Source organism: Plectropomus leopardus, chromosome 22 (assembly GCF_008729295.1).
Source record: "Plectropomus leopardus isolate mb chromosome 22, YSFRI_Pleo_2.0, whole genome shotgun sequence".
Classification (NCBI taxonomy): Eukaryota; Metazoa; Chordata; class Actinopteri; order Perciformes; family Serranidae; genus Plectropomus; species Plectropomus leopardus.
Window position 1 is genome coordinate 18,593,540 of NC_056484.1, and position 13,950 is coordinate 18,607,489.

The 13,950-nt window shown below is 39.9% G+C and overlaps 1 protein-coding gene across 2 annotated transcripts; it reads right to left on the reverse strand.

The window, feature by feature from the left end:
* Window positions 1-788: 788 nt before the first annotated feature.
* Window positions 789-13,843, reverse strand: mcm10 (minichromosome maintenance 10 replication initiation factor). 2 transcript variants are annotated; one of them, XM_042511435.1, is made up of 18 exons: window positions 13,645-13,843; window positions 11,869-11,923; window positions 11,476-11,784; window positions 11,180-11,386; window positions 10,915-11,055; window positions 10,526-10,733; window positions 10,238-10,403; window positions 8,941-9,108; window positions 6,499-6,615; window positions 6,124-6,320; window positions 5,666-5,760; window positions 4,681-4,794; window positions 3,496-3,984; window positions 3,279-3,409; window positions 2,990-3,103; window positions 1,861-2,006; window positions 1,703-1,745; window positions 789-1,615 (listed from the first exon to the last, which is right to left on the reverse strand). In XM_042511435.1, exons 2-18 carry the CDS (start codon window positions 11,873-11,875, stop codon window positions 1,532-1,534), a joined length of 2,736 nt encoding a protein of 911 aa, XP_042367369.1. In that variant the 5' UTR covers window positions 11,876-11,923; window positions 13,645-13,843; the 3' UTR covers window positions 789-1,531. The 2 variants fall into 2 exon arrangements, with proteins under 2 accessions (XP_042367369.1, XP_042367368.1); XM_042511434.1 differs by having other exon boundaries at window positions 10,915-11,058.
* Between the last annotated feature and the right edge of the window lie 107 nt (window positions 13,844-13,950).

The window sequence follows — 13,950 nt, forward strand, 5'->3', positions numbered from 1 at the left end:
CTGCCCCCCTCACTTCTGAAATGATGGCTACGCCCCTGGTAACACGTAGTCAAAATAAACACCTTATCATTCAGCTGTGGTTGTGTATGAAAACCAAGAACAACCATGTTTGCAATTTTTTAAGGTTGTTATCTTGAGATCAAGTTAATTATTTTGTTATCATGCGATAACAAAATTTGCTCTCTAATGACAACAGGTTAACTTGTGTAGTTTGAAGAAAACAAAAGGCTTATTTCTCACCATGATGAGGTAATTTATCATCAGAAAACAAATTTGTTTCAATGAATTTTATCTGGATCGATCTGCCATTTGTTTTCACAACAGTTGACATACATTAACCCACAATCGCAAGAGCTTTTTTATCTCGAGATTCAAAATAATTAACTAGTGATCTTCAGATATCATTTACAAAAAAATGAAAGACATTTTTAGCTTGCATACATTTGAAATGTCTATGGTGATAACCACGTCTTTACTTAAACTCAACCTTTCTTGAATATGCTTTGCATTATGTGGGTGTGTACATTGTAATGTCTCTGATTTATTGTTTGATTTCATAATTTTGATGCAAAACTTCGATTTTAGAAAAAAAAGCTGCGCCTACCATTGATGATTTCGATGGTGGAAGGTTTTTCTGTCCTCAGAAAGTAAGTGCTGAAAACACATCTAGTTATCGATGTGACACAGTCCATGTGTGAGAAGAAGCAGCAATAACCAAACACATGCACCAGAGAGAAAAAATAATATCAAGTTTATTGCATGGTATTGCTAAAATGTTTCAGGTGGGATTTTTTTTCCTGTAAGGTTTACTTTTGACATTTTGCAGCAGTTTGATTGGTTAATATAACAAAGACAAACAACGTATCTTTAAAATATAGAGTTACCTACCTTTAAGGAATTGCCAGTCATTATTTATTTCACATAGAATTTAGGGCATGAGTGTTTGAAAAGAAAAAAAATATGAAGTTAGGTTGATATTTAAGCTTGTATCAAGAACAGGCCTCCTTTGCAGACATTTTGGCTCACTGCAGTAGGAAAAGCACAGCTGTCGCTAATAACATTAACGATGGCTCTGTGAGTCCCAGTTAGCTGTGACAGTGAGCCAGCATGCACAACACAAGGATCCTGAAAACCGTAGCAGCTAAATGTAATTCAGCCATCACCGATTTTATCATTTACACCTGTACTTTTCCTGCTGTGCCATCTCAACGTGTCTTGTGAAAGCGGAATATTGGGCCAACTGTCGGGAAAGCAAATGGTGCTATCCAGTTACAAAACGCAGAAATGTTGCTGGAATAAGTTAAATATCACATTTCATACTTTCCAGATCTGCAACAGAATCTGTGCTTGGCTTTTCAGAAACAGACATTTAACATGAAATGTTGCAAATTATTGCTTTAATCATCTTATTTCTGGATATTTTGCGTATTAGCAATATATCCAGACAACATCATCAAACTTTAAAAACATAATTCATACAAATGTAAAAAATTCTAAGATACTTAAATTACAAACACAAATCCTAGTGCCGTCACTTCAAGCTGTTGAGGAACTTGCCGTGCTCCTCTCCTCGAGGGAGGAGAAGCTCTCCAGCGATCTTTGGTCCCTTTTTCTCCTAAAATAAAACAGGAAGAGCAACATCAGGTCTGTTTTCTGTCACAAAAAAATGAGAACTAATCTGTGAGCCAGAGAGAGAGTTTACCTTCAGCATCCCATCACGCTCCCATTTAAACAGACCACAGTTACTGAAATGGGAAAACAACATCAGTTATAATGTAAATAGAAACAACTATGTAATACATGACAATGGTTAAGTACTTCATACAACTCCACTTCATAACATCTGCATCTGAGTCTTACGTGCAGTGTTTGTTCGGCAGTCTGTCTAGGGCGATGGCTCTCTGTCCACAGGGACATTTGAAGAATCGTTTCATGGCATCGTGCCATCGCAGATCGTGTTTCTCCTCCACACAGCGATCCGCTGGCTTGAAGTAGGTGTAATTACACTGGAAGCAAAAGAACATGAAAAATGGCAGCTTACTTATTTTTCTAGCTTTAGGGCTTTAATTACCTTCATTATGCTTGCATTTATGTTTATTACACCATGGTAACAACACTACCTCAAAGATAAATCTTATTAAGTATCCATTATAAAATTTCAATAACCGTTTACAATGTATCACACAAACACAACTTGTATAGTACAGGGTTAACCACACATTCATTTATTTGCGTCATAATGCCCTAATTAAAACATCTGCCACAACATATTGATTTTATATTTTTGGATTGTATTGTAGTGTATTATATTGTACTATAATACATATACAGTCCAGTCATCCGTTATGACACAATGTCGGACCACAGAGAGTACTCTGAACACAGACAGCAGCAGAACATCAAGCGCAGTAGAAATGAAACTTTGGCGTTCATTTTGCTGGGTCTAAACGTTTGATTTCAGCTGCTGCTTTGATCCATTGATCTGATCTGATCAACAGATCAATTATCAACGATGTGACTCAAACTTATGCAGAGGAAAAAAAAAACCTCACCAGTTCCACCTGTGCTGTGTTCACAAACACACAAACATGTCCAAATAGACACAGATGAATAAAAGGGGACACACATGCATGCACACGTACACACGCACGCGCGCGCGCGCGCGCACACACACACACACACACACACACACACACACACACACACACACGCACACACGCAGAGAGTACTTGACTCAACATGTTAATTATTGTATGAAAATTAAACAGCAACCTTTTTTAACATGTAATTGTTGGTTATTGTAATAATTACGTCAAATAATTCAAACTAAGGGCACGGTCAATACATTGTCCTAAAAAACAAATTCAATTAATTTTATTATGGTACACACACACACAATTATTGACTTCAAGGATTTTACTAATCCCATGACTTCTCCAGGTTTTTTCCTGCATATCTGAACCAAGTAGGTGTGAATTGAACTCAGTACCTTTTTACAGGTAACAGCTCGACACTTCATCTCTCTGATGCCCCTCATCTTCTCCTCCATCTGCTCCTTCTTCACCAGAGGGTCAAAGTATTTCTCCTGCAGCTGGTACTCCGCCTGAGAGTGAGGAGATTCAGATGAAATGTTTTAAATGTAAAAATGAGGTTGAATTTGCAGAAAACTAAGGGAAAATCAGATCTAACGTATATCTATGTGCAACAGCTGTAATATACAATTGGCTAAGAAAAAACAAGTGTAATAGATTTATGGAATGAAGTGCCATTTGTCGTACCGCCTGTAGTGCAGCCCCATGGCGAGATTTGGCGTTAAGGATCTTTTGAAACTCCTCTGACTGGATGTAGAGGAGCTGCTCTCGCTTCTTCTTTTGGGCCGGTTCCTCATCGTCGTTACTGGATGATTCACCTGCACAGGAATTAAGAGGAAGGGTTAGAGCAAGCGAAAATCAAGTCGCTTTATATTTGACTTGCAACTGTGGATCAGCCATGTACCATTTGGTGAGGTCAGATTCTTCTCCACTCGTGCGTTGATCTCACTGTCGTTACTCCTCTTCCTCTTCACAGCATTGGGGTCTTCCTTTTCAAGCCCCGCCCCTTTGGCTCTCAGCTTCTTCAGAGCAGCCACCTTGGCGGCTGATAGGCTGAGAGCGCTCGGGGCAGGCGCGGGTGGAGGGCTGTTCTCAAAGAACAGGATGTCTTCCCCCTCAGAGAAGCCTCGGCCCAGGGTGGGGGTGTGGGGAGCCGCTGGGCTCTGGGTGGCCTTGGGGACCTCGGAAGCAGCTTTCGGTGACATAAGACCATTCCGGCTCAGTGTGGAGGATGAAGTCCCGGGTCTGGGTTCAGCTGAGCTCTGCAGCACCCTCTTCTGGGTCTCGTCTGCCCTCCGCCGACGGTTCTGCATAAACTCCTGCTGGATCTGTTTCTGCTGCTTCAGCAGGTCTGAGGCTGAGATAGACTGAACTGGAGCTGCACCTTTGGAGACTGAACATGGAAAGCAGGTTCAGAAAAAAGTGAAAGGTGAACTTAAACATAGACAAGTTAACATAAGTGGACTTTATTCTAAATTCAAAGTTCATAAGTTGAACAACGCTTTGAGCATATATACCATTTCTTCATACTGAAACAGGTCGTTTTGCTGCTGTGGAAGAAGAGCCTAATCAAATGCCCTTTGTACTGGAAACTTTGTGATCTTTTTATCAGTGGCACAAAGTAAGTAAGTTGATGGATATGAATGACTGAAATGGTTGTTTTAAAAAGAGTCCTTCAAAGTGTCAATTAGTGGGAATTCAGGAAGGAAACTTTGTATCAGTAAGAGCTGGTTTTCTTGCTTTTTATTATTATCATCTTAACTGACTGCCTTAACAGCACTTATACTGTAAATATTTCTATCCTATTTTTGGGGCTTTTTTTGGCCTTTATTATTTGACAGGACAAGCGTGAAACGGGGAGAGAGATGGGATGGCATGCAGCAAAGGGCCGAGGTCAGAATCTATACAGACTCTGTACATGGGGAATCTGCTCTACCAACTGAGCTACTGGGCGCCCCCAAATAGTGATATCATATAATCCAATAACAGAGTGGCCATGAGATGACGGGACACTTGTATAGAATTAAAGTCATTCATTCATTCTCATCTTGAGCGGTGAAAGGCAGAGTGATATTTCCAGGCTGTGTACCTGATTGGCTGCCCTGCGTCAAGTGCTTCTTCAGCTGCAGAGCTCCGGGTGTTGGTGCTGACAGAAGGTTCTTGAAGTCATTTGAACAACCTGAAACTTCACCGGACTGCATGGCTGAAAAAAAAAAAACACACACACACACACACACACACACACACACACACACAGTGTCACTAATCACTGTGAGCAGTGCTGTTTCTAACTTTTTTTGCTTTGGCTACAAAATGACATCAGCTCATGACGGATTTATTCATATGGTAATTTCCTCCAGGCGCATCACTCCAGGTGTTCACATTACATACATTGCTACATGTAGTTACATGCTGACATCAGGGAAACATGTAATCTTGGTTGGCATTGAAATTCCTCCCTGACTTCGGATCATATTCCTGCTGGAATATACCTGGTTGTACTGAGAAGACGCTGACGAAGACAAGTGGCTGCAAGTACAATGCTACATATAGCTACATGCTCACATAAAAAAAAAAAAACATGTAGTTTTGGTTGCTTAAGTTGTACATTTCCCCCTTATTTCAGATCAAAGTCCTGCTGGAATATGTCCAGTTGTAAATACTTTGCTTTAGAAGATTTAATTCGATTGGGATTTTTCACAGTAGAAAGTGACGCTATACTTAATTACAGTCACTAACCGGCTGTAATAGTGGTTCAGAGATGTTAAAATGCGGAAGATAAAGAAACACTGACCAATCAGAGCAGACTGGGTTTTTTGAGGGCAGCTCTTAAAGAGACAGGCACTAAGACAGAACGTCTCAGACAGAGGGTGACTGCAGGTGATCGAGCACAGTGTGAGGAAAATAAAGTGTTTTTGAACTTTTAAAAATAAAAACATGTTCTAGTAGAAATGCAAAATACAAGTATGAGCCTGAAAATGTGAAAATGAACTGTTCTTTTTAAAAAGGCAACGAGACAAAATCAGGTAAACTGACAGTCCTGACATTTTGAGAGAGAGAGAATCAGTCCTTACCCAGCCTCTTGGCCTGATTGATGTGTTGAGCCGAGCCTTTCACAAACAGCTTGTCCAGAGTCTTTTGGACGGGTTTGTTCGGTTTGGACGCCGTTCTGCAACACAGGGACATGTTACTGAAAATGTCAGGCAGCTTAGATTCTGCCCAGTCCCACACTGTGTTCCTGGCTTTGCAAATTGCAGTTAGACTGCACAAATTAACTTCAACACACTGTAAAAGTGCAAATAGAATCTCAGTCAGAATCCAGATGGCACAGGGTTGTGACCTCGCTACACATTGTTGTCTGCTATCAGTTGACTGCAATTTTTCAGTCATACACTTTGGGGCTTTCAGTGTTAAATATCATTATTTGTAATGATCAGATACTGTGCATTAAAGGGATGATTTGCAGTAATAGCCGGGGAAAACCACATTTCCAAAAATACACGATGAAACGATAACATTTAACAACACTCACAGTGACGCAGCGCAGGCAGACGAAGACACGCCGCCGTAGTAGAAGCCGTCCTGACACAGCCGCTCTCTGAGGTTGCCTCCCTTTCCCTTCACCTTGTTAGGAGCTTTTCCAGAAAACGCTGACTGCAGCTCCGCCCTCTTCGAGCTCATCTGCTTATACTGGGCTTTGACATGATACTGGCAGTATTGGCACTCATACTGTAAACAAAGAACCACACAGAGACAAGTGGACTGTAAGGAATACTGACTCCTTATTGGGTAATTTGGTTCAAAAGTGTGGATTATTAATGAAAAGATGGGAATAATAATTTAAAATTCCTAGTATGAATTATTAATTCAACAAAATTATGTGGAAAAATGTGCGGCAGGATCCCACCATGTTGACGATCTGAGAGCAGGGGTCTCCGTTCTTCTTCATGGCCTTGCAGGTGCCGTAGTCCTGAGCCTCACCCATCAGCAACACCTTCTGAGGGTGATCCACCGTCAGGCTCACCTGCACATTCAAAACAAGCTTTTATTTTTGGGAAATCTCCTTAAAGGAGTAACAAGTGATGATCAGTCAAAACAAAAAGTCAAACAAATGCTTACAAGAGACAACGAATCAGCTCTTGTTTTGCATTCTCTCTCTTTTCTTTCTTTAAATGTCTTCTCCTTATAGCTGGGACTCATATTATACTTCTTATTATGTTTGTTATAAAGTTTATAGTCTGTTGTCACTGTTATTTATCTCAGATATAACAGGTCAATAAATTGATGAGTTGATGGACACATAAATTACCAGCAACTATTTGGATAATAAATTATTATTTCAGTAATTTTTTAAGCAACATGACTGATAAAAGGAAAAGAACATCAGTGGTTACATTTTGGGAATCTGTTTTATATTTGAATATTATTTACATATTTATAATTTAATGTCTTTGGGTTTAGACTGCAGGTTGGATATAATAAGCTCAGTAAATTTGGCACCTTGAGCTCTAAAAAAATGAAATGGAAATTCTTCAATTCCATTATATTTGACATTTGAAGATGGATGTCACTAGCGGCAAAATATGGATGTTGATTTTGACATTTTGACATTTGAAACAGTCAAACTCTTCAGCAATACTTAAAAAAATCTTACTAAGAATTGAGGGACAACAAAAGGAACAGAGCTATAACACAGAGCATCAGCAAAGCTACAAAGAGCCATCAAAAGATTACTCCACTGATTTATCATGCACTCCTTTTACATAGTAACAATGGACAGTTTAAAGAAGGATCAAAATTGATGCAGAACCAGTGATCATCTCTAAATGTGCGTAATAAAAAAAATATTGCAGATATCATCTATTTTATTACACGTATTCCTCTTCCTAGTCAAAACTCAGTGCCTAAATTACACACAATGCACCTCAAGTTACAACTCAAATAAAATCGCTTGAAGTAGTAATCAGATTTCACACAGCTTCCTCTAGAGCCACAACAGGCTCAATAGGACTAGGACACAATAGCCCTCCCCAACACCCTGAAAAATACACTGATGTGTAAAACTGGTGTTTTAGGAGACAAACATTAAAAAAGCCTTTCCTGAGTTTCCAGCTCATCTGAACTGGCTGACAAACTGGTACCTGTGGCAAAGTTTGGCTTTCAAACACAAACATCCAGTTAACACTAAAAGAAACTGTGAAAGCTACTACAAGGCTGCTCTCAGTGCTAACAGCTTTTTTAAGTTTGATACTGACGCCGAAAATGTCGTTGTGAACGACGGCGCTTTATCCTACACACATCATCTGATACAGGACAGCATCATTTTGTTCATATGTAGATTAAACTGACAAACTTAAACTGTGTCCAGCCTGTGACTGAGATTACAGGTTCTGAACTCAATGGCCCGATGTAGGTGGTGTGTGTGTGTGTGTGTGTGTGTGTGTGTGTGTGTGTGTGTGTGTGTGTGTGTGTGTGTGTGTGGTATGCAGTTGAGGAAAAGCTTTGGCTTTCCTCACCACATTCCTCTCTTAACATCTCTGTTTGTCATGCGGTGCTAAAACTGGCAACCTTACTGGCAATTTTCACCAACACCACCAGTCTGTTTTCTGCTTTAATTGACCGACCCTTCGGTTGCCAAACCAGTCAAAGAGAAAAAAAATAAATCTTGTAACCAATTCCGTCAAACATAAATTAAACAAGGTTATCACTTTACTTTGGATGAAAAGCTGTTCATTTTCCAGGATAATGAGCAAACAATCACACGCAGTTTTCTTTCTGACCCATTTTTCTGTCAACAGGTTTATACTTTTAACTCCTTTTCTCTTCTCACATCTACCCATAATCCATCTATTTGTAAAATAAGCCATGTTTGCTGCACGTGAGAAAAGAATGAAAGCCGCCATATCTCTAAGAAACTTTAAAGCAGAAATGTAAATAATCAGCTACGTTTCAATTAAACTCTACCATCTCAGAATTAAACTTTCTTGGATACTTTTACCTGTATTCCATTATACAGGTGATTTTTTTATGCTTTAGCGGTGACATATTGTAATTAGTTTAAATTCACAGCAGCATAGTCCCCACATACAATTGTAAATTGAATTTAAGCATCTTTAATGATGTTTAATTCAGATTCTGGCAGAAACTTATGGTCATATATGTTAAACTCCACATTACGAAGTGACTTCTGATTGGTGGAGGTGACTTGAGGCTCTTGACACTGACAAATTATCTCTGATGTAAATGTAAGAAACACTTATATGACTACAACAACAATAAGGTAATGAGAAAACCCTGTTTTTTTTTTTACTTTATGTACAAATATATTCAGTTCAAACTGTCCACTCACCCCGTCATATCCGTCTTTCTGCTTCATGGGATTTGGGTTGAGGAGTCCGATGACGGTGCCCGGCTCCGTCTTCCAGTGCTCTTTGTGGACTTCACCGAACAGCAGCAGGGACACAAACACCTCCAGGTTATGGAGGTCATTCAGTTTCCAGATGCTGAAGGTTTTGCCCTGCAGAGAGGAAGAGCTCCATCAAAAATACTGTGACAATGCACAGTGTTTCCAATACATTTTCAGATTTGCTTAGTTAAACGTAACTTTGGATAATTTAGGTGATTTGTCTAATGAAACAAAATCGCTTTGATTTCCCATCAGCCCAGATTTGAAGCTTCCAGTTGGAAAAATACTGTTGCTGAACTGCATATGTGTTGTTAAATAATAAGTCTTTCCATCTATGACATACTGCCTCTACTCTTGGAGAGACAAGTCTGTATGGAATGGAAAGAAAGCTTTAGGATCATGTAAAAGAAGCAGAGTTAACTCATGCAGCAGTGGCTTTAGTGCCCGAGCAAACACAGTTTACAACATTTAAGAAACAGCATTAAAAAAACAAAAATCTGATATTGTAGGCATTGGAAAAAAAATATGAATTATGGCAAAAAATGTTGTTTATTTTTTTGATTCATAGAAAGCCAGTAGAAAGTCCATTCATCTATTTTAAATTCTGGTCTTGTGCAGAGTTCTTGAGGGCTTCTTTCACAGCTTGAAAACTGCTAAAAAATATGGTTTGGATGTTACAGCATCCTTTTTTCCTCCAAAAGTCCCCTCTCTAAATTAATTGTGATGCATTTAGTTGTGATGTTTTTGTGGGTCTGTGAAGGCAGCGCAGGCAGAACATGCATGAGTCTGTCTCTTTCTCAGCGGCAGTTTGAGTAGTAGTAGCAGTCGGCATGGATAAGTGATCTGTTAATCCAGTCAGAAATGATCAGCGATGGATGAAAGAAGCAGCTGCTGAGGTGAGTGAAAGCAAACTTTTAAACCTGACACAATGAACAGTTAAGTTTCACTTTCACTGCTCCGTCTGTGCCTAGAGTACTCCTGTGCTCTGACAGTGTCGTTAAATAAATAACTTAATGGTATATATGTTCCAATAGCAGACTTTTTAAACGGACCAGCCCCCAAAATAGAATATTTATATATGACAGGTGACCGCCATAAACAAATGAATGTGTGGGAAACCCCGTAAGCTCCAAGTTTTCTGAAATCCGGACAAACAGACGGTTACTGTTTACACATCACTGTATTCAGCAAAACACAAGAGGGTAACATCCAGAGATGGGAGGTGTGAACGTAGACCTACACTGCTGCTGCTCTGTGGTGTGGCCTTGTTGACCAGCACAGCGAAGGTCACCCAGTCGCTGTCCTCCAGCTTCTCTCGAGCCAAGCGCTCCGGCACCTGCGACAGACGGATCAGGCGGCGGTCGGCCATCTTGCGGTCCATCTCGCTGGAGGAAACGCGTGGTTTTCTGAAAATGAAAAGATACAGATTGAAAAACTGGACAAAAAAATCTTTCTGTGTATAAGACTCAAATTGAGAATGTTTTTTAAATTCAAAAAGCGAGTATTTCCATTACTTAAGTGTCCTAACCTGAGCCGCAGTCCAGAGTATTTCTCAACACCTACATCTTTAGGAAGGGGAGGAAGAGAGGAGGGTTTAGGCTGTGCAGCAGGTGCAGCTGGCGCAGGTCTGCTCTGAGAGGCTGGAGGTGAGCGCAGAGGTTTGTAAACCTTGCTGGTGCTCTCTACTGGCTGGAAGGAGCTGCCAATCTTTATCTCCACCAGTGGCCCTCTTCCTTCTGATGAGGAAACAGTGAAGAAAATACACTTAAATAAATACAGTAGTAGCATTTTAAAGGTCCAGTGTGTAGAACTTAGACATATTGGTAGAAATGAAATACAGTAAAAAAGCTATGTTTCCTTAACTATGGTGGAACTTCCAATGACAAATTCTTTCAGCAATGTAAGGATAAGTGTTACCTGGCGATGTGCTGGCTTTGGGTTGATGAGCTACCCTGGGTTTGCGTTTGAAGGAGTCAGCATTGTTCAGCTGATCAAAAAAGTCAGAGGACTCCTGGAGCTTAAGACCTCCTGCTCTGACTGGAGTGGATGAAGATGCTGCTGCTATCAGAAAAACAAAATCATTTTTCTGTTGCAGCTGCAATTATTTGTGTCTTCGTGGATGTTTTTCTGTGGAGTTCAGAATTTGTGATCCGCTGTGGCTAGTAAATAACAAAATGCTTACCTGCTTGTGTCTTGGTCTTCTGTGTAGTAGAGGCTGGTTTGGTCTGAGTCGGCTGTCGAGGGGGTGTTGGTCTGGGGGTCACTGGTTTGGCACCAGCTGAGCTCCCTGCCGTGTTGACTGGAGTTGAAGATGTCGTGGAAGACTTCTGACTTGCTTCCAGCTGCTGCTGCAACCGCTGCATCTGCTCCTGCATGCGCCTCAGCTGGTCTGAGGAAGACATGACACTAAACTAGTGAACTCATACATGACATCATGAACAAGAAGCAGATTAGATGAAAAACATCTGCAACACAAACCTTGTAAATCCTCCTTAGATGTGTCCATGCTCTCACAGGCTTCGCCACCGCTTTCTTTTCTCTTAGTATCTTTCTCTTCATTTTCAATGTCATCCACATCGCCAAAGAGATCTGACACTGCATCCTCTGTCTCCACACCTCGCCCTTCCTCCTCAGCGCCCTCTTTGTACTCTTCCTCTTCATCATCGTCTCCGTCAAACAGGTCGTCCAAGTCATCTGCCTGCTGCTGACTGCCCTGTTCTTCTCCGACTGCCTCGCTCTCAGCCAGCAGCTCCGTCAAAAGGTCCAGACCATCCAGACCATCATCACCTGAACAGAGGTGATAACACCTGTTTACGTTTTGACCTTTCATAAAGCTGCACTTTAATGTTTTTTAAACCTCATGATACTTACTGTCCATTTTCAAGATGTTACTGCTTTTGGTGCTGGTTTCAGATGACCATGTGACCTACAGGAGGGCAGACACTTACATTATTGTGTGAAGTGAAGGAAAGACTAATTTGAGAGCCTCAGAAAACAAAGCTAGATCTACATGCCTGGCCAGCAATCGACCTAGAAATACAGTAATTTGAAATATAATTTAACACTTTAAATGATTCACTGAACAGTGAGTAAACAGTAAAATTGACACACTTAAGTGTTCTTTACTGTATTTTTCAGGGTTGGTTTATCTATATTAATCCTCTCTTACCTGATGTTAAATTAACGCAAATGCCCACCTTACTCTTTTTTCTCATCTTAGATAAATGTTGTATCAAAGCTGGGCGATGGCTCATCAGTACAACTTCGTGTTGCCATTTTACTGTTTTACTTGCACTTTTCCAGGTCAATATCATATTCACCTGAGCATTTTTGTGTCGTGTTTAAAGAGACAATACTACCAAAAATCAAAAACACTTATTTTTTCCTCTGACCTGTAGAGCCATTCATCAGTCTAGATTGTTTTGGTGTGAATTGGTGAGTGTTGTGGATATCAGCCATAGAGATGTCTGCTCTCCTCCATATAGAACCAAACTAGATGGCACTCAGCTTTATCACACACATTGTATGTATTCCTCTGGTTCTTGAAGTCAGCAGATTTAAAAACATCCCAGAGGAACAAAGAATGTGTGAACTTTGTGATTTAGGAGAAGTTGAGAATGCATTTATTTTCCTTTTATATTGTACATTTTATGAATTGGAGTTAAGATCACCTTTGATGAATGAAATGTACGTTCAAAATCCTGAAATGTTTTGGAGCACTGATGATGACAGGATGATATGGTTGTTTACTTTCAATGTCTATAAGTTAGCTACTTATGTCTCAAAAGCCTGGAAGAAATGTGAGGATGGTTTATTGTGTTAATGTTAGTTTAATCAAGCGTCTTCCTTTGGTTTCTGGTCTTTTTGTTTTCTTAATGCTGTCTTGTATCCCCTTTAGGCTGGGCATATCGTTTATGCATGTCATAATAATAAAATTAAATCAATCAATCATGTATAATATATAAATGCTCTGATGCAAGCTTGAATGTGAATACTTGTATCTTCTTGCATCAGTAAACAAACTGAAATGTTCTTTTCACTGGTTAATATTTAATTAATCAATATTACAGTATTACACTGTGCAAAATATTAAGTAATTACACCATAGTATATAAACTATAATAAACTCGTGCCTTGAGATTACTTTAATGTATTTAGTGTAATTGCTGGCACAAAAACAGTCTCACAGACAGCTATAAGTTGGTCGTGTAACACACTGGTAAAATTTATTTGTGCAAGCACAGCAAACATAGTAACAAACGTGATGTAATGCAAAGTAATGTCACACTGTGTGAGCTTCATACAGTACCCACTGTGTGCAGTCTATCAAAACCGCCCTGTAAACGGTGTCTGTCTTTCAGTGCACCTAAACGCTATGCAGGCGAAACACTGGCTTTACATACTTGAGAGAAACTGTAAATGTACTTGACAGAGATTAGTTCAGTATTGAAATTCTCCTTCACCGGGCCCCTTTAAACTGACAGACCGTAAAATAAATTGTTAGCAGGTACAGAAGTCATACATGTAAACCTTTGAGGATATAAATACTGCTTCTTCTGTTAATACCACAATGATATTTTTAGAAAAAAGGGGGAAAAAGTCATTTATTTAGTGGTTTACACAAAGGTAACGGGACAGCCAACTCACCCCGGCCTCTTGAATTACAGCTTTGTGTCCTTTGCGAGCTCCAAAATGCAACTTTAACGGATTTTACAACTTCGTTCAACGTGTCAATATATAGCTTATTTTCCGATACTTTGCTCCGGGCGTAGGTATGTGCAAGTCAAAGATGATATTTTCTAGAAACGACACATTAATCTTGTACTCTTCACAACCTGAACTCAGCGCGAGGGAGAAAATCTAAACTGGCGCTAAACGAAGGACCCCGTTGTGTTGTCAAAGTTCTGTTAGGTGCCCAACGATCTGCCCAACTGAAAACATGTATCTCAGTAT

Excerpts from the sequence above, each read along its gene's own strand:
- mcm10 (XM_042511434.1), bottom strand. Across the intron at positions 9,109-10,237 it reads CACCACAGAGCAGCAGCAGT|GGCAAAACCTTCAGCATCTG; the intron begins GTAGGTCTACGT and ends TCCTCTCTGCAG. Across the intron at positions 1,746-1,860 it reads CTGCCGAACAAACACTGCAC|TAACTGTGGTCTGTTTAAAT; the intron begins GTAAGACTCAGA and ends TTCCCATTTCAG.